The 15,832-nt window shown below is 43.9% G+C and overlaps 1 protein-coding gene across 1 annotated transcript; it reads left to right on the forward strand.

Moving 5' to 3' along the window:
* Positions 1-522: 522 nt before the first annotated feature.
* On the forward strand, positions 523-15,015 carry LOC133831801 (carbonic anhydrase, chloroplastic-like). The gene is made up of 7 exons (XM_062262214.1): positions 523-533; positions 649-786; positions 909-957; positions 14,195-14,278; positions 14,395-14,534; positions 14,653-14,758; positions 14,863-15,015. The coding sequence occupies exons 1-7, from the start codon at positions 523-525 to the stop codon at positions 15,013-15,015; spliced, it is 681 nt and encodes a 226-aa protein (XP_062118198.1).
* The last annotated feature ends 817 nt before the right edge of the window (positions 15,016-15,832 follow it).

Below are 15,832 nucleotides of genomic sequence, written 5' to 3' on the forward strand. Positions count from 1 at the left end.
TAGCCCATAATTACAACGACAAACGCGAACTCTGCTTTGACCTCGATAGACCCGTCGACTTTGAAACCCCCCAGGGAAAACCCTTCTAAAAGGAAGAAAAACGAAGGGAATAATCCCGAGGCAGATGGAGGAAAGAAAAAGAAAGGGGAAAGATACTTCTCTGTATACAAAGTGTATACTGAGCTCAATGAGTCTCGGGAGAACATCTACCTGGTTAATGAAAACCAGGTCCCATTCAGATGACCTGACGCAATGAGGAATCCAAAAGCAAAGAGAGATTCTAGTAAATACTGTAGATTTCACCGGGATATCGGGCTTTCAACCGATGAGCGTCGACAGTTAAAAGACAAGATCGAAGGATTGATCTCGAGGGGTTATTTTGGAAAATACGTAAGAATCTGAAATCCCAACTAGGCTTCCACCAGCCAAAGGGTAGCAGCTACACCACCTGCCTAGAACAGTAACTCCCGAGCTCGGGAGGATGAGCAACCCACTACAAGAAAAAATGCTTTTAATAATCCAATGATCATCAGGTAATTAATTAATATTTACTAGATATTATTTGTGATTTTGGATATATATATATATTTACAATGAATATGTAGCTTTATATATAATAATTATTATATTATAAAATTGATTGAATAGTGAGAAGGCCGAAAGCGAAAGCGATGAAGATGAAAGCTTTGACAAAGTGCAACCTGAGCATGATCCCAATGATTGTTACTTTGATCCTGTTCAGAAAATTGTTCATGGTTTTAAGCATTTTCTCTTCGATAAATTTCAGTAAGAGCGAATATATAAAAACAACATATTTATATATATTATTTGTAATTATATCATTTACGATGTTAGAAGTTATAATTAAAAAAACACTTGCCTAATTATTTGATGCGATGATATTGCAGCAAGTACCCATGCTTGTTTAATGAACTTGCCGCAACCCAACATCCTAAGGTACGTTCGCATACCCTAATTAAATACATGCATTTTTTGTGTGGAAGAGAAGAAAAACAAATACACATCCACATCCGCATATCTCTCTTTTATTTTAATATATATTTGTTGATTTATATTTAATTCATCTTTGTTATCCAAAAAATTAGCATTGATGACGTGGCAAGTGATCCCTGGACACGTGGCTGACACCTGGAAGAGCTCTGCTAGGGTATCGACCAGAGGATGCACTAGAAGAGGTAAGCAGCCCAGTCTTATCTGCGACCAGTCTGGTCGATAGTTCCGCATACAAAGTTACATTACTGTGAAGATCTTTGTAAATCCCGAATTTAACTCATACAATCTCCGGAATATCCGATAATTCAGGAGAGAGTATCTGTAACAATCCTTTGTAATCCCCCTTGAGCCTATAGATAGCAAAAGATAGCTCAAGGAGGGGACTTTTGGCTTTCGAATCATTTGAGACTAGAGTAATTCTCCTGGTGATATTGTATTTGTAATGCCCCGAATTCACCGATGTGTTTAACGGCATGAATAGTTGGCCGGGAGGGCCATACTTGCTTAATTATGTTGTTAATTGATTAAATGCATGTATATGTTGATTATATTATGATATGATGTGAAATGTATGCATGTGAGTCCATATTTCTCATTACAGGGGTGTGATGATAATTTGGCCGTTGAGGGTAATTTGTGTATTTGGGTGCATAACTTGATTTGTGAATGAGATTCCATTATTATGGAGATATATTCGAGCTAAGCAACATGAGACGGTTATTTTTAGTAGATTAGCGGTTTTACCATAACGTGGTCAATTTTGGGGTAATAGAAATGTTCATTTGATGATAAATTGGGAATATTTGAGATCAGGGTGAAATTTTGGAGGTTTTGACTATAATGTCCCCGGGGGTGTTTTCGGGACCCCAAGCATTAGGTTTTTTTTTAGGTTACTTAAGTTTGAAGTAGCTTATCAGATAGAACATACGATAAGAAAACCTTCCGTTCTTCCTTTTCAAAGTCCGTTTTACCGTTTAAGCCTTTTTGACGAAATCTTGAGTTCTAGAAGTCGGAATCGAGTGAGGATCGAGGCATAGCGATCCTAGGGAAGATTAGAAGCTTCTTAACCGAAGGATTCGACGGAAAACAACCCAATTGAAGGTAATCGAAGTTTAAGTTTTGAGTTTTTCCGAGTTTCTAAGCTTTGAATTGATTTTGTGAATTGTTGAGTTTTCGGTTCATTCGAGCCTTGGGTTTTGAGGGTTTTGATGTATGGGGAAACTTGGGAACTTTGATTTGATGATTGGGGAATGTTTAGGGATGATTTTGGAGGCTTTGAAGTGTTATAAACGTGGTTGGGAATGGCCCAGGGTGGAGCGCCGCGACCCTGTTCTTGTGGCGCCGCGGCCCTTCTTTGATGAAGCAGGTGGCCTTTCTGTTTCGCTGGGCGCCGCGGCCCTTGTGTGGGGCGCCGCGGCGCTTGCCTCTGGAAATTCTGGGGGCCGCGGCCCAAGGTGCTAGGGCCGCAGCCCTTGCCCTGTTTTCGCCCTGTTTGCTCGTTTTGACCCCAGGAACCTAGTTTTAGGCCTCGGGAGTGTCCTTGCTATTTGGATTAGTTTGGATTGATCTCTTGGAGGCTAGATAATGGTTTGAGAGCCTTGATTATCTTGATTATTGATGGTATCCCATATGTGTTGTGATTAGGTAACCACTAAAGGACTAAAAGCTAAACCGTTCTCAAGGGTCGTTCTTTTGTTCATTCTAGCTCGAATCAAAGGTAAGAGAACTGCACCCCAAGTGTGACATGCATGGATGTTCATGAGGCATGTGATTGTGAGAATATGGACATGGATTGAATATAGAATGCTTAGCATATGTTGCTCATTTGTGCATGGTACTGACTTATTAGTCAGGTTTGGAAAAGGTGCTAGTATCAGCTGTGAAGCTGTGACTTATTAGTCAGGTTCAGCAGTGGTACTGGGCACTGATCACGTTGAGATGACTCATTAGTCGAGACGGCCTTGGCATGTGTCACGCAAGCCAACAACATTTGATCTGATTGATTATCAGCATTGAATGACTCAAAGAGCATTAATGCCAGACCGACCCCGAGGGTCGACGAATGAAATAAGCGCTTGGAGGCTAGTGGCTTACTTAGCAGCCACTCTCCCACTTGAATTAGTGACATGCATGGCAGTCACTCAATACGGTTACCAGAACCTGTTGAAGGCTAGTGGCTTACCTATCAGCCACTCTTTCATTTGAATTAGTGGCTTGTCTGTCAGTCACTCAGTGTGGTTTATCAGGACCTCATGTGATGTTCACTCATTTGTTTAAAGCTTACTGCTCAGTGTGATTATAATGATAATCATTTGATAATTTTTATGAATAGTGTTATGTTTTCTTGCTGGGCTTTGGCTCATGGGTGCTATGTGGTGCAGGTAAAGGGAAAGAAAAGCTCACCTAGCCTTGAGTGGAGAGCTGATGTGGTGTTGTGTACATATGCGGCCGCTTGACCACCACGGCCAAGGAGTTCTCAGAGGGACTAGGGGGTTTACCCTATTTTGCCGCTTAGGTCGGCGGGATTGTAACTTTACAACTATAGTGACCATTTTGTACTGAGAACCACTTGTAAATGTTTTGTTTAGCTCTGTAGAGCAGTTTGTAATAAAATCTCCATTTCCTTTTTAATGGTTTTATACCTTAGCCTGTTAATTACACTTAGAGCACATTTTTGACCAAAGGACTCAGGTAACGAGTCAAATTTTTGGTCCACCGTTCACTGTAACTGTTCTGGGGTAGCCAGGGCGTTACAGTATTGTTCTTCAGAGGTTAGTGAAACTCATTGAACCCTTGTTCTTTGATCACTCCTTTGATTCTTATATCAAGAACAGTCTAAGTGGACGTAGGTTATTACCAGATCCTGGGACCGAACCACTATAAAAATATCGTGCTGTTATTACTTTTTATCATTACGTTCTTCCCTACACATCCATTCACATCAAGCATATTCTGACTCCGTGTCAGTTGACCAAAATCTGGGTCAACATTCTGGTGCTTTCATTGAGAGCTTGATTTATCATTGCTGAGAAAACTAATGGCGAAAACTGGAAGGAAAGCTGGACAGGCGGCCGCTGCTGCACCATCAAATCCACCTCCTCCTCCCCCTGCAAGCATGGTGGAGGATGAGCCACATCTGGATTTTGAGGAGGAAGAAATAGATGATGCAACGCTGAAGAGTACCCTTGGGGCGTTGCAGGAAGAGCTGGCTAGTCTGAAAGCCAGTCAAGAGACTGCTGCCGGAGTTGTGGCGCGGCAGCAGCAGGAGATTGAACGGCAGCGCACGGAATTAAGCGAAAGGCAAGCGGAGATGGACTGCCGCCAGAGCAAAGCCATGGCAGCCCTCGAGGCGGCCTTGCAGCTGGCAAGGAATCAGGCCGCACCTGTTTCGCAGCCTGATCAACCTATCAATGGGCCACCCTAGAGGGGTCCTAATCCCAGCCCACCAATCCAGCCTTCGAGTCCACAAAGACCCGAGCAGCCTCAAGCGCCCCATGACGATGTCCTGCTGGACCCTGAGGCGCAGCCACCATCCCAAGCTGGTCGCGGCAATCCCCCGCAACAGAGGCAGAATAGGGTCGAGCATCAGCCTCGTATTCCTAGACGCCGTAGGGGCGACGAGCCAAACCTACCGAACAGAGGTCAGTATCCCCCTGGTAACAGGAGGGACTCAGAGTTAGGCTCTGCGGTCCGGGGCCCCCCACGACATGATAATGCACGGGGACACCACGACCAGCGCAGGCCACCCTCTAACGTTTGGAACATTTCAGCCAGAGACGGAAATCGGGGGAACAGTCAGTCCCACCATAGCCAATCAAGGTTTAGAGATGGGCATCGGTATAATGAGGCTGACTCAGGCAAGGGAAACGCTGGCCGAAGGAATGAAGAAAGAGGTAAAGGCAGGAGCCAGGTACCTCAAGATGACCAACCCGATAGACGGGATGCCGGGGGTAGCGAGCAACGGAGAAGAGACGAAGATTTGCGTGACGTACTCAACGATCGCCGTGAGCGGCATGGCGAGAACGTCCCCCCAGCAACAGAGGCCACAGCAATTCCTGCCGCTGTACAGGCCCAGATAGACGCCCTCATCCAAGCAGTGCAACAGTTGGTCGGGGGAAGGACATCTTATATCGACCACGATAGGAGGAAAGACACTCCTTTCGTACAGAGGATAGCTAATGCCGAAACTCCAAACAAGTTCAAAATGCCTACACTCCCAAACTTTGACGGGTATGGAGACCTAGTGTCTCATGTCAACAAGTTTGAAATCCAAATGGACATTTAGAAAGTGTCCGAAGACGCTCGGTGCAGGATCTTCCCTGCAACACTTTCTGAAGCCGCGCAGGAATGGTTTTTTAAGTTCCCTCCCGCAAGCATAGTTTCCTGGGAGATGTTCGTAAGGGAGTTTTACGAACAGTTCTATGCAGGTTGTGTGCATCCGACCGAAGCAAACCAGCTGGTTGAAATTCGCCAGCAAGATGGAGAGTCAGTAAAGGACTACATCCAGCGCTTTATGCGAGCGGAGGCTGGAGCAAAAACGATAGGGGAAGAAGGAAAAATGATGGCCATTACCGCAGGGTTTAAACGTCGTTCTCCCCTCTGGAAAAGTCTCTGAAAGGAAGGAGTGAGAACTACCCAAGAATTTTTGGACCGGGCTGATCGCTACATCAAGCTCGAAGAAGCCATTGCTGACGATGGAAAGCCCTCAAGCAAGGATAAGAAGGCTTCCGAACCCGCCAAAGCCGCCAATGGTTCCAAACCTAATGGCAATGGCAATGGCAATGGCAAGAATGGTGGAAAACGGTCGTATAACGAGCCTTCCACCTCCGACAATAAACGAGCCAAGGGTAATCGTTATGAACCTCGGTTCACTAACTACACTGCCCTCGTCGAGTCTCGGGGAGAGGTTTATCAGGCCACAAGTTCTAGTGTGCCTTATAAAAAAACTGGCCCCATTCGATAGGATATTTCGAAAAGGGACGTTACCAAGTTCTGTCGTTATCATAACGACTACGGACATGACACCAATGAATGCAACCAGTTAAAAGACGAGATCGAGTTCCTTATTAGACAAGGACACTTGAGAAGGTATGTACGGGCCTCGGGAAATTCCCAACGAGAGGCTCCAGGTAGCAACGAGCAGGCGCCCGCGCGCCAATGCTCGTCACCCTTACAGCCTGCCCCCGTGACTGGCACACTCTTAACCATCTGTGGAGGCCCGCACCTCGCGGGAAATAGCGGAAAGGCCAGGGAACGATATGCTCGGACTCTGCGCCACGACCAGGACATCGAGATGATGACTGTGGAGGACCGTGCACCAAAAAAGGCTCAGTCAGAGGAAGGTGAGATAACCTTCTCTGATGTCGATGCCCAACACGTCCGGTTCCCACATTCCGATCCGCTGGTCGTGGACATCCAGATGGCCAACATGATGGTGAAGAGGGTAATGGTCGATACAGGAAGTTCAGTGAATATCCTGTATAAATCATCACCGGATTGGGCTTGTGTATCTACTGCCATCTGCAACCTATCTGAGGTAGTGCTCTTCGACGTTCCATTCTTTTCCTTTGTGATTGAGGCGTTGTAGCACTCCTTGGCTTCCCTCTGGTTCCCCAACACGCATCCTACCCCCGCGTTTGTTGGGAACTTCATGGCCAAGTGCCACATAGAGATGAAAGCCCGTAGATCAACCAATATAGGCCTTCCAATAACAACATTGTACGCCGAAGGACAATCGACCACTATAAAAGTGGCGAGTAATGTCCTTGTTGCAGGCGTTGTACCTGTCGTCACTGGCAGTTTGATCAATCCGGCGGGGGTGAGTCCTTCTCCAGAGAAACCGTATATCGTTTGGTTGCATGGCTCCAAGTCCTTAACGGACAATTTCATGCGCTCCAGTGTTGATTTATACTATGTCAGCAAGAGACTGATCGGGGCAGAATTGAGATATCCACCAATCGAGAGGTTAGCATATTGCTTAATCTTGGCCTCTAGGAAGCTACGCCCCTACTTTCAAGCCCATCCTATTACAGCTCTAACTAACCAGCCCCTTCGGCAAGTCCTCCAAAAACCAGAGGTGGCTGGGCGATTATTAAAATGGGCAGTCGAATTAGGGCAGTTCGACATAACTTATTCACCGCGAGCAGCAGTCAAGGGACAAGTTTTGGCTGACCTTATTGCAGAGTTCACCGAACTCCCAGACAGTGAACAGTGCGAACAGCCTAAAGCGCCTGAGCCTCAAGACAAAGCTCCTTCGTGGAAGTTATTCACGGATGGGTCATCCAACGAATCCCACGCTGGAGCAGGAGTGATATTGATAACGCCGGAAGGGCATCGATTTCACTACGCCATCAGGTTCGATTTCACCGCGTCAAATAATGAAGCGGAATACGAAGCACTCCTCGCTAGATTAAGAATGGCAAAAGATATGAGCATAAAGACGCTTGATATCTACAGTGATTCACAGCTGGTGGTGAATCAAGTCCTAGGAGAATATCAAGCGCGAGGCTTAAAAATGGTGGCCTACTTAAATAAAACAAAAGACCTGCTAGCCCAGTTCACTAAACACACCCTCCAGGATATTTCGTGAGATCAGAATGCAAACACAGATGCCTTAGCCAAACTCGCGAGCGCGAAGGATGCTGACACTTTGAACATTGTGCCAATAGAAAGACTAAGTAAGCCAAGCATACAAGCGGTCGAATCCAGTATGGAGATTCGAATGGAAGATACATGGATGGCACCTTATTTGGAGTATCTGACAAATGGTACGCTACCAACAGATAGAAACAAAGCCAGAACTCTACAAAGGCAAGCCGCTAGGTACATACTGTTCGATGGTGTTATGTACCGAAGAGGATATTCCTTGCCACTACTCAGATGCGTTACACCAGAAAAAGCTAATGAACTCATGAAAGAGGTGCATGAAGGCTTCTGCGGGGATCACGCTGGGGGGTAGAGTTTGGCAAAGAAGATTCTGAGGCAAGGCTACTTCTGGCCAACTATGAACGAGGATTCGATGGAGTTTGTACGAAGATGCGATAAATGACAAAGATTCTCCAAGATTCCGCGAGCAGCTCCAAACGAATTGAAACAGATGCAAAGTCCGTGGCCTTTTGCAGTATGGGGGATAGATTTGATTGGATCCCTGCCTACAGGGAAAGGCGGAGTAAAGTACGCAGTCGTAGCAGTCGATTACTTCACCAAATGGGCCGAAGCTGAACCGCTCGCTACCATCATGACCAAGAAAGTCCTTGACTTTGTTATCAAGAACATTGTCTGTCGATATGGTTTGCCTAGAAAGATAGTTTCAGACAACGGAACCCAATTTGACAGCGATTTATTCACCGATTTCTGCGAAAGACATGGAGTCATTAAAAGCTTTTCTTAAGTTGCACACCCTCAGGCGAATGGACAGATCGAAGCCGTGAATAAAACTCTTAAAGACACCCTAAAGAAGAGGCTTGAAGAAGCTAAGGGAGCGTGGCCAGAGCAATTTCCTGAAATCCTCTGGTCGTATAGAACGTCTCACCGAACAGCGATAGGACATACCCCATTTTCCTTGGCCTACGGATATGAGGCGATGTTGCCTGTCGAATTAGATCCCCCCTCACATCGACGATTAACATACGACCAAGACCAGAACAGCCAACTGATGATGGAATCTCTAGACTCAATTGACGAGATACGGGAGAAAGTCCAACTCCGAGTTCCTGCATACCAACAAAAAGTCGCCCGGTACTTTAACTCCAAAGTTAAAGAAAGAAAATTCAACGTCGGAGATTTGGTGCTACGACGAGTTTTCTTAAATACCCGTGACCCTACTGCTGGAGTGCTCGGACCTAATTGGGAAGGACCTTACCAGATTGAAGAAGTCCTTCATCCGGGCACCTACAAACATGCACGCTTAAACGGAGATCCCATTCCACGTTATTGGAATGGAGAACACCTGCGCAAGTACTATCAGTGAACAATCCTTTTTAAAGGACTGGCTTGTATTAAATCTTACTTTTTACAAGTTTAGCAAAGAGGGTTAGCCACGCTGTATGGCTAACCACTCGTATATGTAAGATTCTATTTCAGAATCACTCGTAAAGACATGTTTAGTCCATTTTTAAATACGAGATTATAAGGGACTGTGCGCAGCCAGTCACTCTTGCCAACCTTTGTGAATTTATATTTACAAGTATTTGTTCATTATGTGTGTTGTTTTGCTGTATTGCAAGTATTATTTTTTCACCCGAACAGGAATGTTCGAACAGGTCGTGGTCAAGGCAAGTGACCAAGGACCTAAAGCTCCTCAATCACTTGGGGGGGCATATAAGGCACATCGATAGCAAAGCATACCAGGAGGTATGTAAACACATGAACAAAATAAGTGAAAGCATGCTAAGGTACTTAGAGTATTTTTCAAAATTTATATTTTGTTAAATCATGCCAAAGTACTATGCTAAGTTCGGTCATACGGACAAATGTTATAATAAATGAAAATGTTATAGCATCATGCAATCTTTTACACCGCAAGCATCACTGCTTGGATGTAACTGTTCAAATAAAAGAAAAGATTTATTGCCCGTGTAGCAAAGTTTAAAATGAAAGTATTGTCTTTACATCACGACCCGTGGGTCATGTGATCAAAAGAAAAAATAAATGAAAAAGCTCAAGAGGCATTGGGAGCAGGAGGGTCCTTAGCAGCATTCTGGTTGACAGCATCCTCAGCAGCCCCTTCTTCGTCTACGCCAGCGATGCTTGGGGAAGCAGGGATCCTCGCTCTTGCCTCCTCTTCAGCCAGTTGGGCAGTGCAGCGAGCCAGCTCGAAAACCCTGACATCCTCTGAAAGATAGCTGAAGTCGGCTCCCTGATTGTGTTTCCAGAAGTTGTAGAAACATCGGAGCGTCGTCCTCTTATACCTTTCCAGATTTTTGGAGTTGTCGAGTTCCAGCTGCTTTACTTTGCCCTCAAGAATGGCGATGGCCTCGTCCTTGGGCTTAAGCACCTCTTCCAATCTCTTGACTTCGCGAAGATGGGTTCGGCTGGCATCTTGATACTCCTGCCTCGACTTTATCGCAGCTGCCTTTGCTGCTTCAGCCTCCGACAACTTGGTCACCGCAGCATCCCTCTGTTGAGCCATCGCCTCCAACTCCTTAGTATGCCTGGCCTCTGCAACCGAAAGCTCCTCTGCTGCTTTCACCTGATACCTCTCAATGGCCTTTTCCCTCGCCTGTTCGATGGTGGCTTGGGTACGTGTGCGAGCAGTGGTGGCAGACAGCAAAGCCTGAGGACAGAGGATAAAAGTTAGAACCTGTGGCAAGGACTAAAAGACTGAAGCCAAAAAGATAAATAAGTACTTACGCTGGCTATTTCATTCAGGGTCCTATTCAGAACTAGGTCGACCGTCATATTTTCTGCCTCAACCATTGCATCCTTGACGCGGTCGTTTTTCCCGATGTACGCAATGCGGTCTTTGGCTGCTCATATGGCACGGCTCGAGAGTTTGGCCCCAAGAGTTTCCTCCCGTTTGTCTTGTTCCTTTCTGGGCGCAGCCGGAGGAGGGTTCATTGGGGCAGGGGGAGTCTCCTTCTCAGGAGGGGCCGGAGGATGAGCAGAAGTTTGTCCAGCAGGCACGTCTCTAGGAGGGTCCTCTGTTCGACTCTTTTTTGCAGGATCCTGGCTCGTCTCGCCAGTTTGCCTCCGAGACGACTTCCTCCGAAGCTGAGGAACTTCCTCTTCCTCCGAAGCTGAGGAACTTCCTCTTCCTCCTCAGTCTGGTATAGGTCGAAGACATTGGGAGTGGCCATATATGCACACAAGTAAAAACATGAAAAGGGTAAAGATAAAAGCAGATGAAGACTCTCTATCAAAACGAAAAAGAAGGTCACAAAGTTAATACCCGAGCTACAACTACTGGTCGTTATACTATTGACTCTATTAGTCACACACTCATTATCTGGCATGAAGAAGTCTGGCCCTAAATTTGGAGTATATGTAAAGTTGCCCTCCCCGTCAAACAAATGACAGGGAATTGGCAAGCTATTTAAAAGCAAAATAACTTTACCATTTTCATCAGAGGATTCCCCTAGGTCCACAACTGGCTCTTTGGCCTTATGTTTCCCCTTGCCTTGAGGAGCAGAAGGCCTTTCTGCGGAAGGATTGCCCGTGGGCTCCCTGATTGTAACCCCCGTTGGCCTCCTCTGATGAGGGGACGCGGGAGGTTGCTGCTCGGGAACCTTCTCGGCACTGGCATCGTCTACCACGGACCCTCTTGTTTCATGGCGAGGAGCCAGGAGGCCAGACAGCCTCAAGTTTTCATCGGTAACTAGGGCCTTGACACTTTTTTCTGCGTCTGTCATCCTGGCCAATCTATTGGACCTCAACACCATGTCTGGTGTTGGGGTCGGATGTAACCATGGGCCTGATAGACAAAGTGCAGTTTGAGAAAAATGAAAGGAAACACCTTGATTACGACCAGTCAAAGACGGTACTTACCTCCTCGAGCGAAGGCCAGGTTGTTGCTGGTTATGTCCGGAGTAAGGAAGCACTCCTTACTGTATTGCCCCACGTTAGATATGTGCGTAGTGTCACTCAGGAATGTCCGGTTTGTCTCCTGGTGACAGAAGTAGAAGAAGCCTGTTCCATATTGTTGCGGGTTGGATTTGAGGTCGAAAAGATAATTGATCTCGTGGGGAGTAGGTTCTGGCCATTTTTTATGTTTGTACAAGAAATATAGTGCGGCCAGCATTCTATATCCGTTTGGAGTAATTTGGAAGGGGGCGACGTCGAAATAATTTGCCACCCCCTGATAAAAAGGATGTAGAGGGAGGAAAGCCCCCGCCTCTATGTGATACCAAGACCAGGCACTGTATATAACTCTGGGAAGGTTAGCCCTTTGGTCTGCGGCGGGAAGTTTGATGGTGACCCCTGTGAGGGGATACTTCCTGAAATAGTTAGAAACCATCCGAAGGGTCACTACACTGGTCGGGGAGGTATACCACTCGACATCAAGCTGATTCTGATGGTGAAGGCGGGCTCTAATTTGGATGTTAGGGTCAGGAACAAGATTGTCTCGACCGCTGGTCAAGGGATCCCTAGCCTGCGAATCAGGCTGGGCAGGAGAATTTGGACTGTTTTCAAACTCAGGTCTTTTCTTGCCTACAGATTTGGAACGGGCCATTTGAGGAGGAGAAGGACGAGGTCTGGTAGAGGATCGTGAGAAAGGAATCTCGTGGACTCGATCGGCCGGTTGTTCTTCACCTTCGAGCAGCTGGGCGAGAAGATCGTCGTCGATGGGCCGTTCACCTCCCCACAAATCTGGCATCAATGTCTGCAAACAGAAAAATGGGGAGGTGAGGATGAAGAATTTTTAAAGGCTTTTTAGAATAACGCTGGTCGAGTATAAAAGCCAAGCCTTTATACAGCAACATTCTAACAAAAAGCTAAATTTTTCCGCACGAACAGTTTGAAAAACGGATCAAAGGGTGAAAGTAAAAAAAAATTCAAAAAAGCTTTTTCTACTCCCCTTAGGGCGGGAAAAAACCTATTTTCCAACTAGCCTAAAGATCGAATTTTTACTTCGATTTTACGTCCTAAAAGTATGATCCCGACTATTAAACTAACTCGTAACCCTTTTTTGCCTACAAAATATTCTACTCACAAGCGTCTCAAACCAGAAACAGATGAACTCAAACAGTCAACTTACAGAAGCATGCATCATGAAAATTTGAAGTATAAGAATTCGAAAACTTACCAAGAAAATGATCGTGGAGATGGAAAAAGGGTCTTCGGAGATCAAGAAACTCTCGAACTGAATCTTGAAAATGCAGAAGAACGGAGTCTGGAGAAGTTTAAAGCTCTGGTTTTTAGGGTTTCTTGAGAAGGCAATGGGGTGCGTAAAAAGAAAAAGAAGATTTCGAAGGTATTATATAAGTTTGTCTGTGGCATTAAAAAGGTGTAATCATCAGCTTCCCTTTTTCGAAGTATGGGGAAGCGGAATGGTCGTCGAATTATTACTGGGGAACCGAAAAGTCATGATTAGACAGAAGTAGGTTACTTTTTCCAAGAACACACGAAGGGTTCTGACACGTATGGTGGGGTTACCGAAGAGTCGTTCGCTCAAAAGTTTTTTTATTGCTCGTGATAAATAAACTTGGGGGGCAAATGTTATCCAAAAAATTAGCATTGATGACGTGGCAAGTGATCCCTGGACACGTGGCTGACACCTGGAAGAGCTCTGCTAGGGTATCGACTAGAGGACGCACTAGAAGAGGTAAGTAGCCCAGTCTTACCTACGAACAGTCTGGTCGATAGTTCCGCATACAAAGTAACATTACTGTGAAGATCTTTGTAAATCCCGAATTTAACTCATACAATCTCCAGAATATCCGATTATTCAGGAGAGAGTATCTGTAACAATCTTTTGTAATCCCCCTTGAGCCTATAAATAGCAAAAGATAGCTCAAGGATGGGACTTTTGGCTTTCGAATCATTTGAGACTAGAGTAATTCTCCTGGTGATATTGTATTGTTCTTCAGAGGTTAGTGAAACTCATTGAACCCTTGTTCTTTGATCACTCCTTTGATTCTTATATCAATAACAGTCTAAGTGGATGTAGGTTATTACCAGATCCTGGGGCCGAACCACTATAAAAATATCGTGTTGTTATTACTTTTTATCATTACGTTCTTCCCTACACATCCATTCACATCAAGCATATTCTGACTCTGTGTCAGTTGACCAAAATCTGGGTCAACAATCTTAATTGATCAAATGAACAGTTTTTAGTATTTGCATGCTCGGATTCTCGAGTGAGTCTGTGACGCCCCACGTCACTATGGCTGCTTTCTAGAATGACGACTGGCCCTACAAACCAACACGAGTCTTTTCAGCGTGCTTTGTCCTCACTCACATGCTTCCTAGGAAAACTTCCCAGGAGGTTACCCATCCCTAGATTACCCCAGGTCAAGCACGCTTAACTTTGGAGTTCTCAAGTGATGGGCTACCGAAAAGAAGATGCACCTTCCTGATATAGGTAGTACCCATCAATCCATTTAAGCCATCTTCAACTGTGTAGTCCCATACCTACACAGTCTTAGAATCATCATACTTGACCTTCCCCAGGCGGTGTGGGATTGTACAGCTTACCCGGTCTTTCCCCTTACGGATCACAGGATTCTGACTGTCACAGAGTCCTTCCCATATCTTAAATTTTCTACTCGGAGAAGCTTTCATGGCCCGCAATATTGGCAACTTGATTCCAACTTTTGACCAAGTAATTTATTTAATAATTAATTACAATTTAATCAAATTTTGAAATACCTAATCTTAATTCATTGTGTATAAATTACTTCACTATTAATCTTTGTTATTATCTAATTAATTTCACAGTTGAAATACTCAAACGTCGGAGCAATTATTGAATATGCGGTAGAAAAGCTTAAAGTAGAGAATATTTTGGTGATTGGACATAGTCGTTGTGGTGGCGTAAAAAGGCTTATGTCTTATCCTGAAGATGGTTCAGCTCCCTTGTAAGATTGAAACTTTTTATAATTTGAATTATTCACATAAATATTTCATAATTTAGTTCATCAAGCTAATTTTCACTCATCATAGTGACTGTTCTAACCTTATTGATTAAATCTACAGTGACTTCATTGATGATTGGGTCAACATTGCTCAAGCTGCCAAGGAGAAAGTCAAAGCTGAACACAAAAATTTGACATTTGAAGAACAATGTGAAATATGTGCTGAGGTAATAATTAATTCTAATAAATTAGCCAATTTACCAACGAATGTTAAATTAATCTTAACAATACGATCTAATATATTATTATTGTTGAATAATTTAATGTGCAGGAAGTAGTGAGTGTGTCTCTAAAGAATCTAAATTCTTATCCATTTGTTCAAAGAGGAGTTGAAGAGAAAAAGATAGCACTTAGGGGTGGATACTATGATTTTGTGAATGGATCTTTCAAGCTATGGGAACTTGAGTCGAGTACTTTATATTAAAACCTTAAATTTAACAGTGACTTGTGTTTCATATTGCGTGTGCTTAATTAATTATTATTTGTAGTATGTTATGTAATTGGTTAAGGATCATCATGTGTTCTTTATTTATTATACGACATTTAATAAAAAATTATTAAAACATGTTTTAATTTATTGCTTTGCTTTACCTTGTTTCCCTCTCCTATATATCGTAATCTTCTATCCAATAATAAATATCAAAAAAATTCTCAGCATCATGTGCCTATTGTACTCTTCGATCCAATAATTAAAATACAAACTAAATCTACTTACATTGAGTCCTTTGAAAATGTAACACTGTTCTGAGGCATAATCAAAGGGTTGCAATACTTAAATCTCAATCGGCCTGACATCTCCTTTACTCTGAATAAATTAAGCCAATTCACATGCAAGCTCCAACACAAATTACTGGTCAACATGCAAAATAATTATATTAAGAGCAACTATAGAGTCCAAGAACTTTACTTAGCTAGTTAGATAGTAGTGTTATAGTATTTATAGTATTATCTTTGTAACTGTGGATTTTTGGTTCAGACCGGGAATTATTTGGACACTCATAGTAGTACTTATAGATTTTCTAAGTTTAACCTATAGTTTAAGAATATTAATGTTAACCTAAGGTTTGATTATATGACTGATATTAAGGATAATATTTATTATACTATAAGGTTTAGATAAGGACCAATAGGATTTTAAGCACATGTTATGAATAGGTGATTAAGGATTAAGTATTTTGAGGATTAAATTTAATAAGGAGTAAAGTTTGAATGCTATAAGGTCAGTCAGCAGCTTTGAATAC

Source organism: Humulus lupulus, chromosome 4, assembly GCF_963169125.1.
Source record: "Humulus lupulus chromosome 4, drHumLupu1.1, whole genome shotgun sequence".
In the NCBI taxonomy this organism is placed as follows: domain Eukaryota; kingdom Viridiplantae; phylum Streptophyta; class Magnoliopsida; order Rosales; family Cannabaceae; genus Humulus; species Humulus lupulus.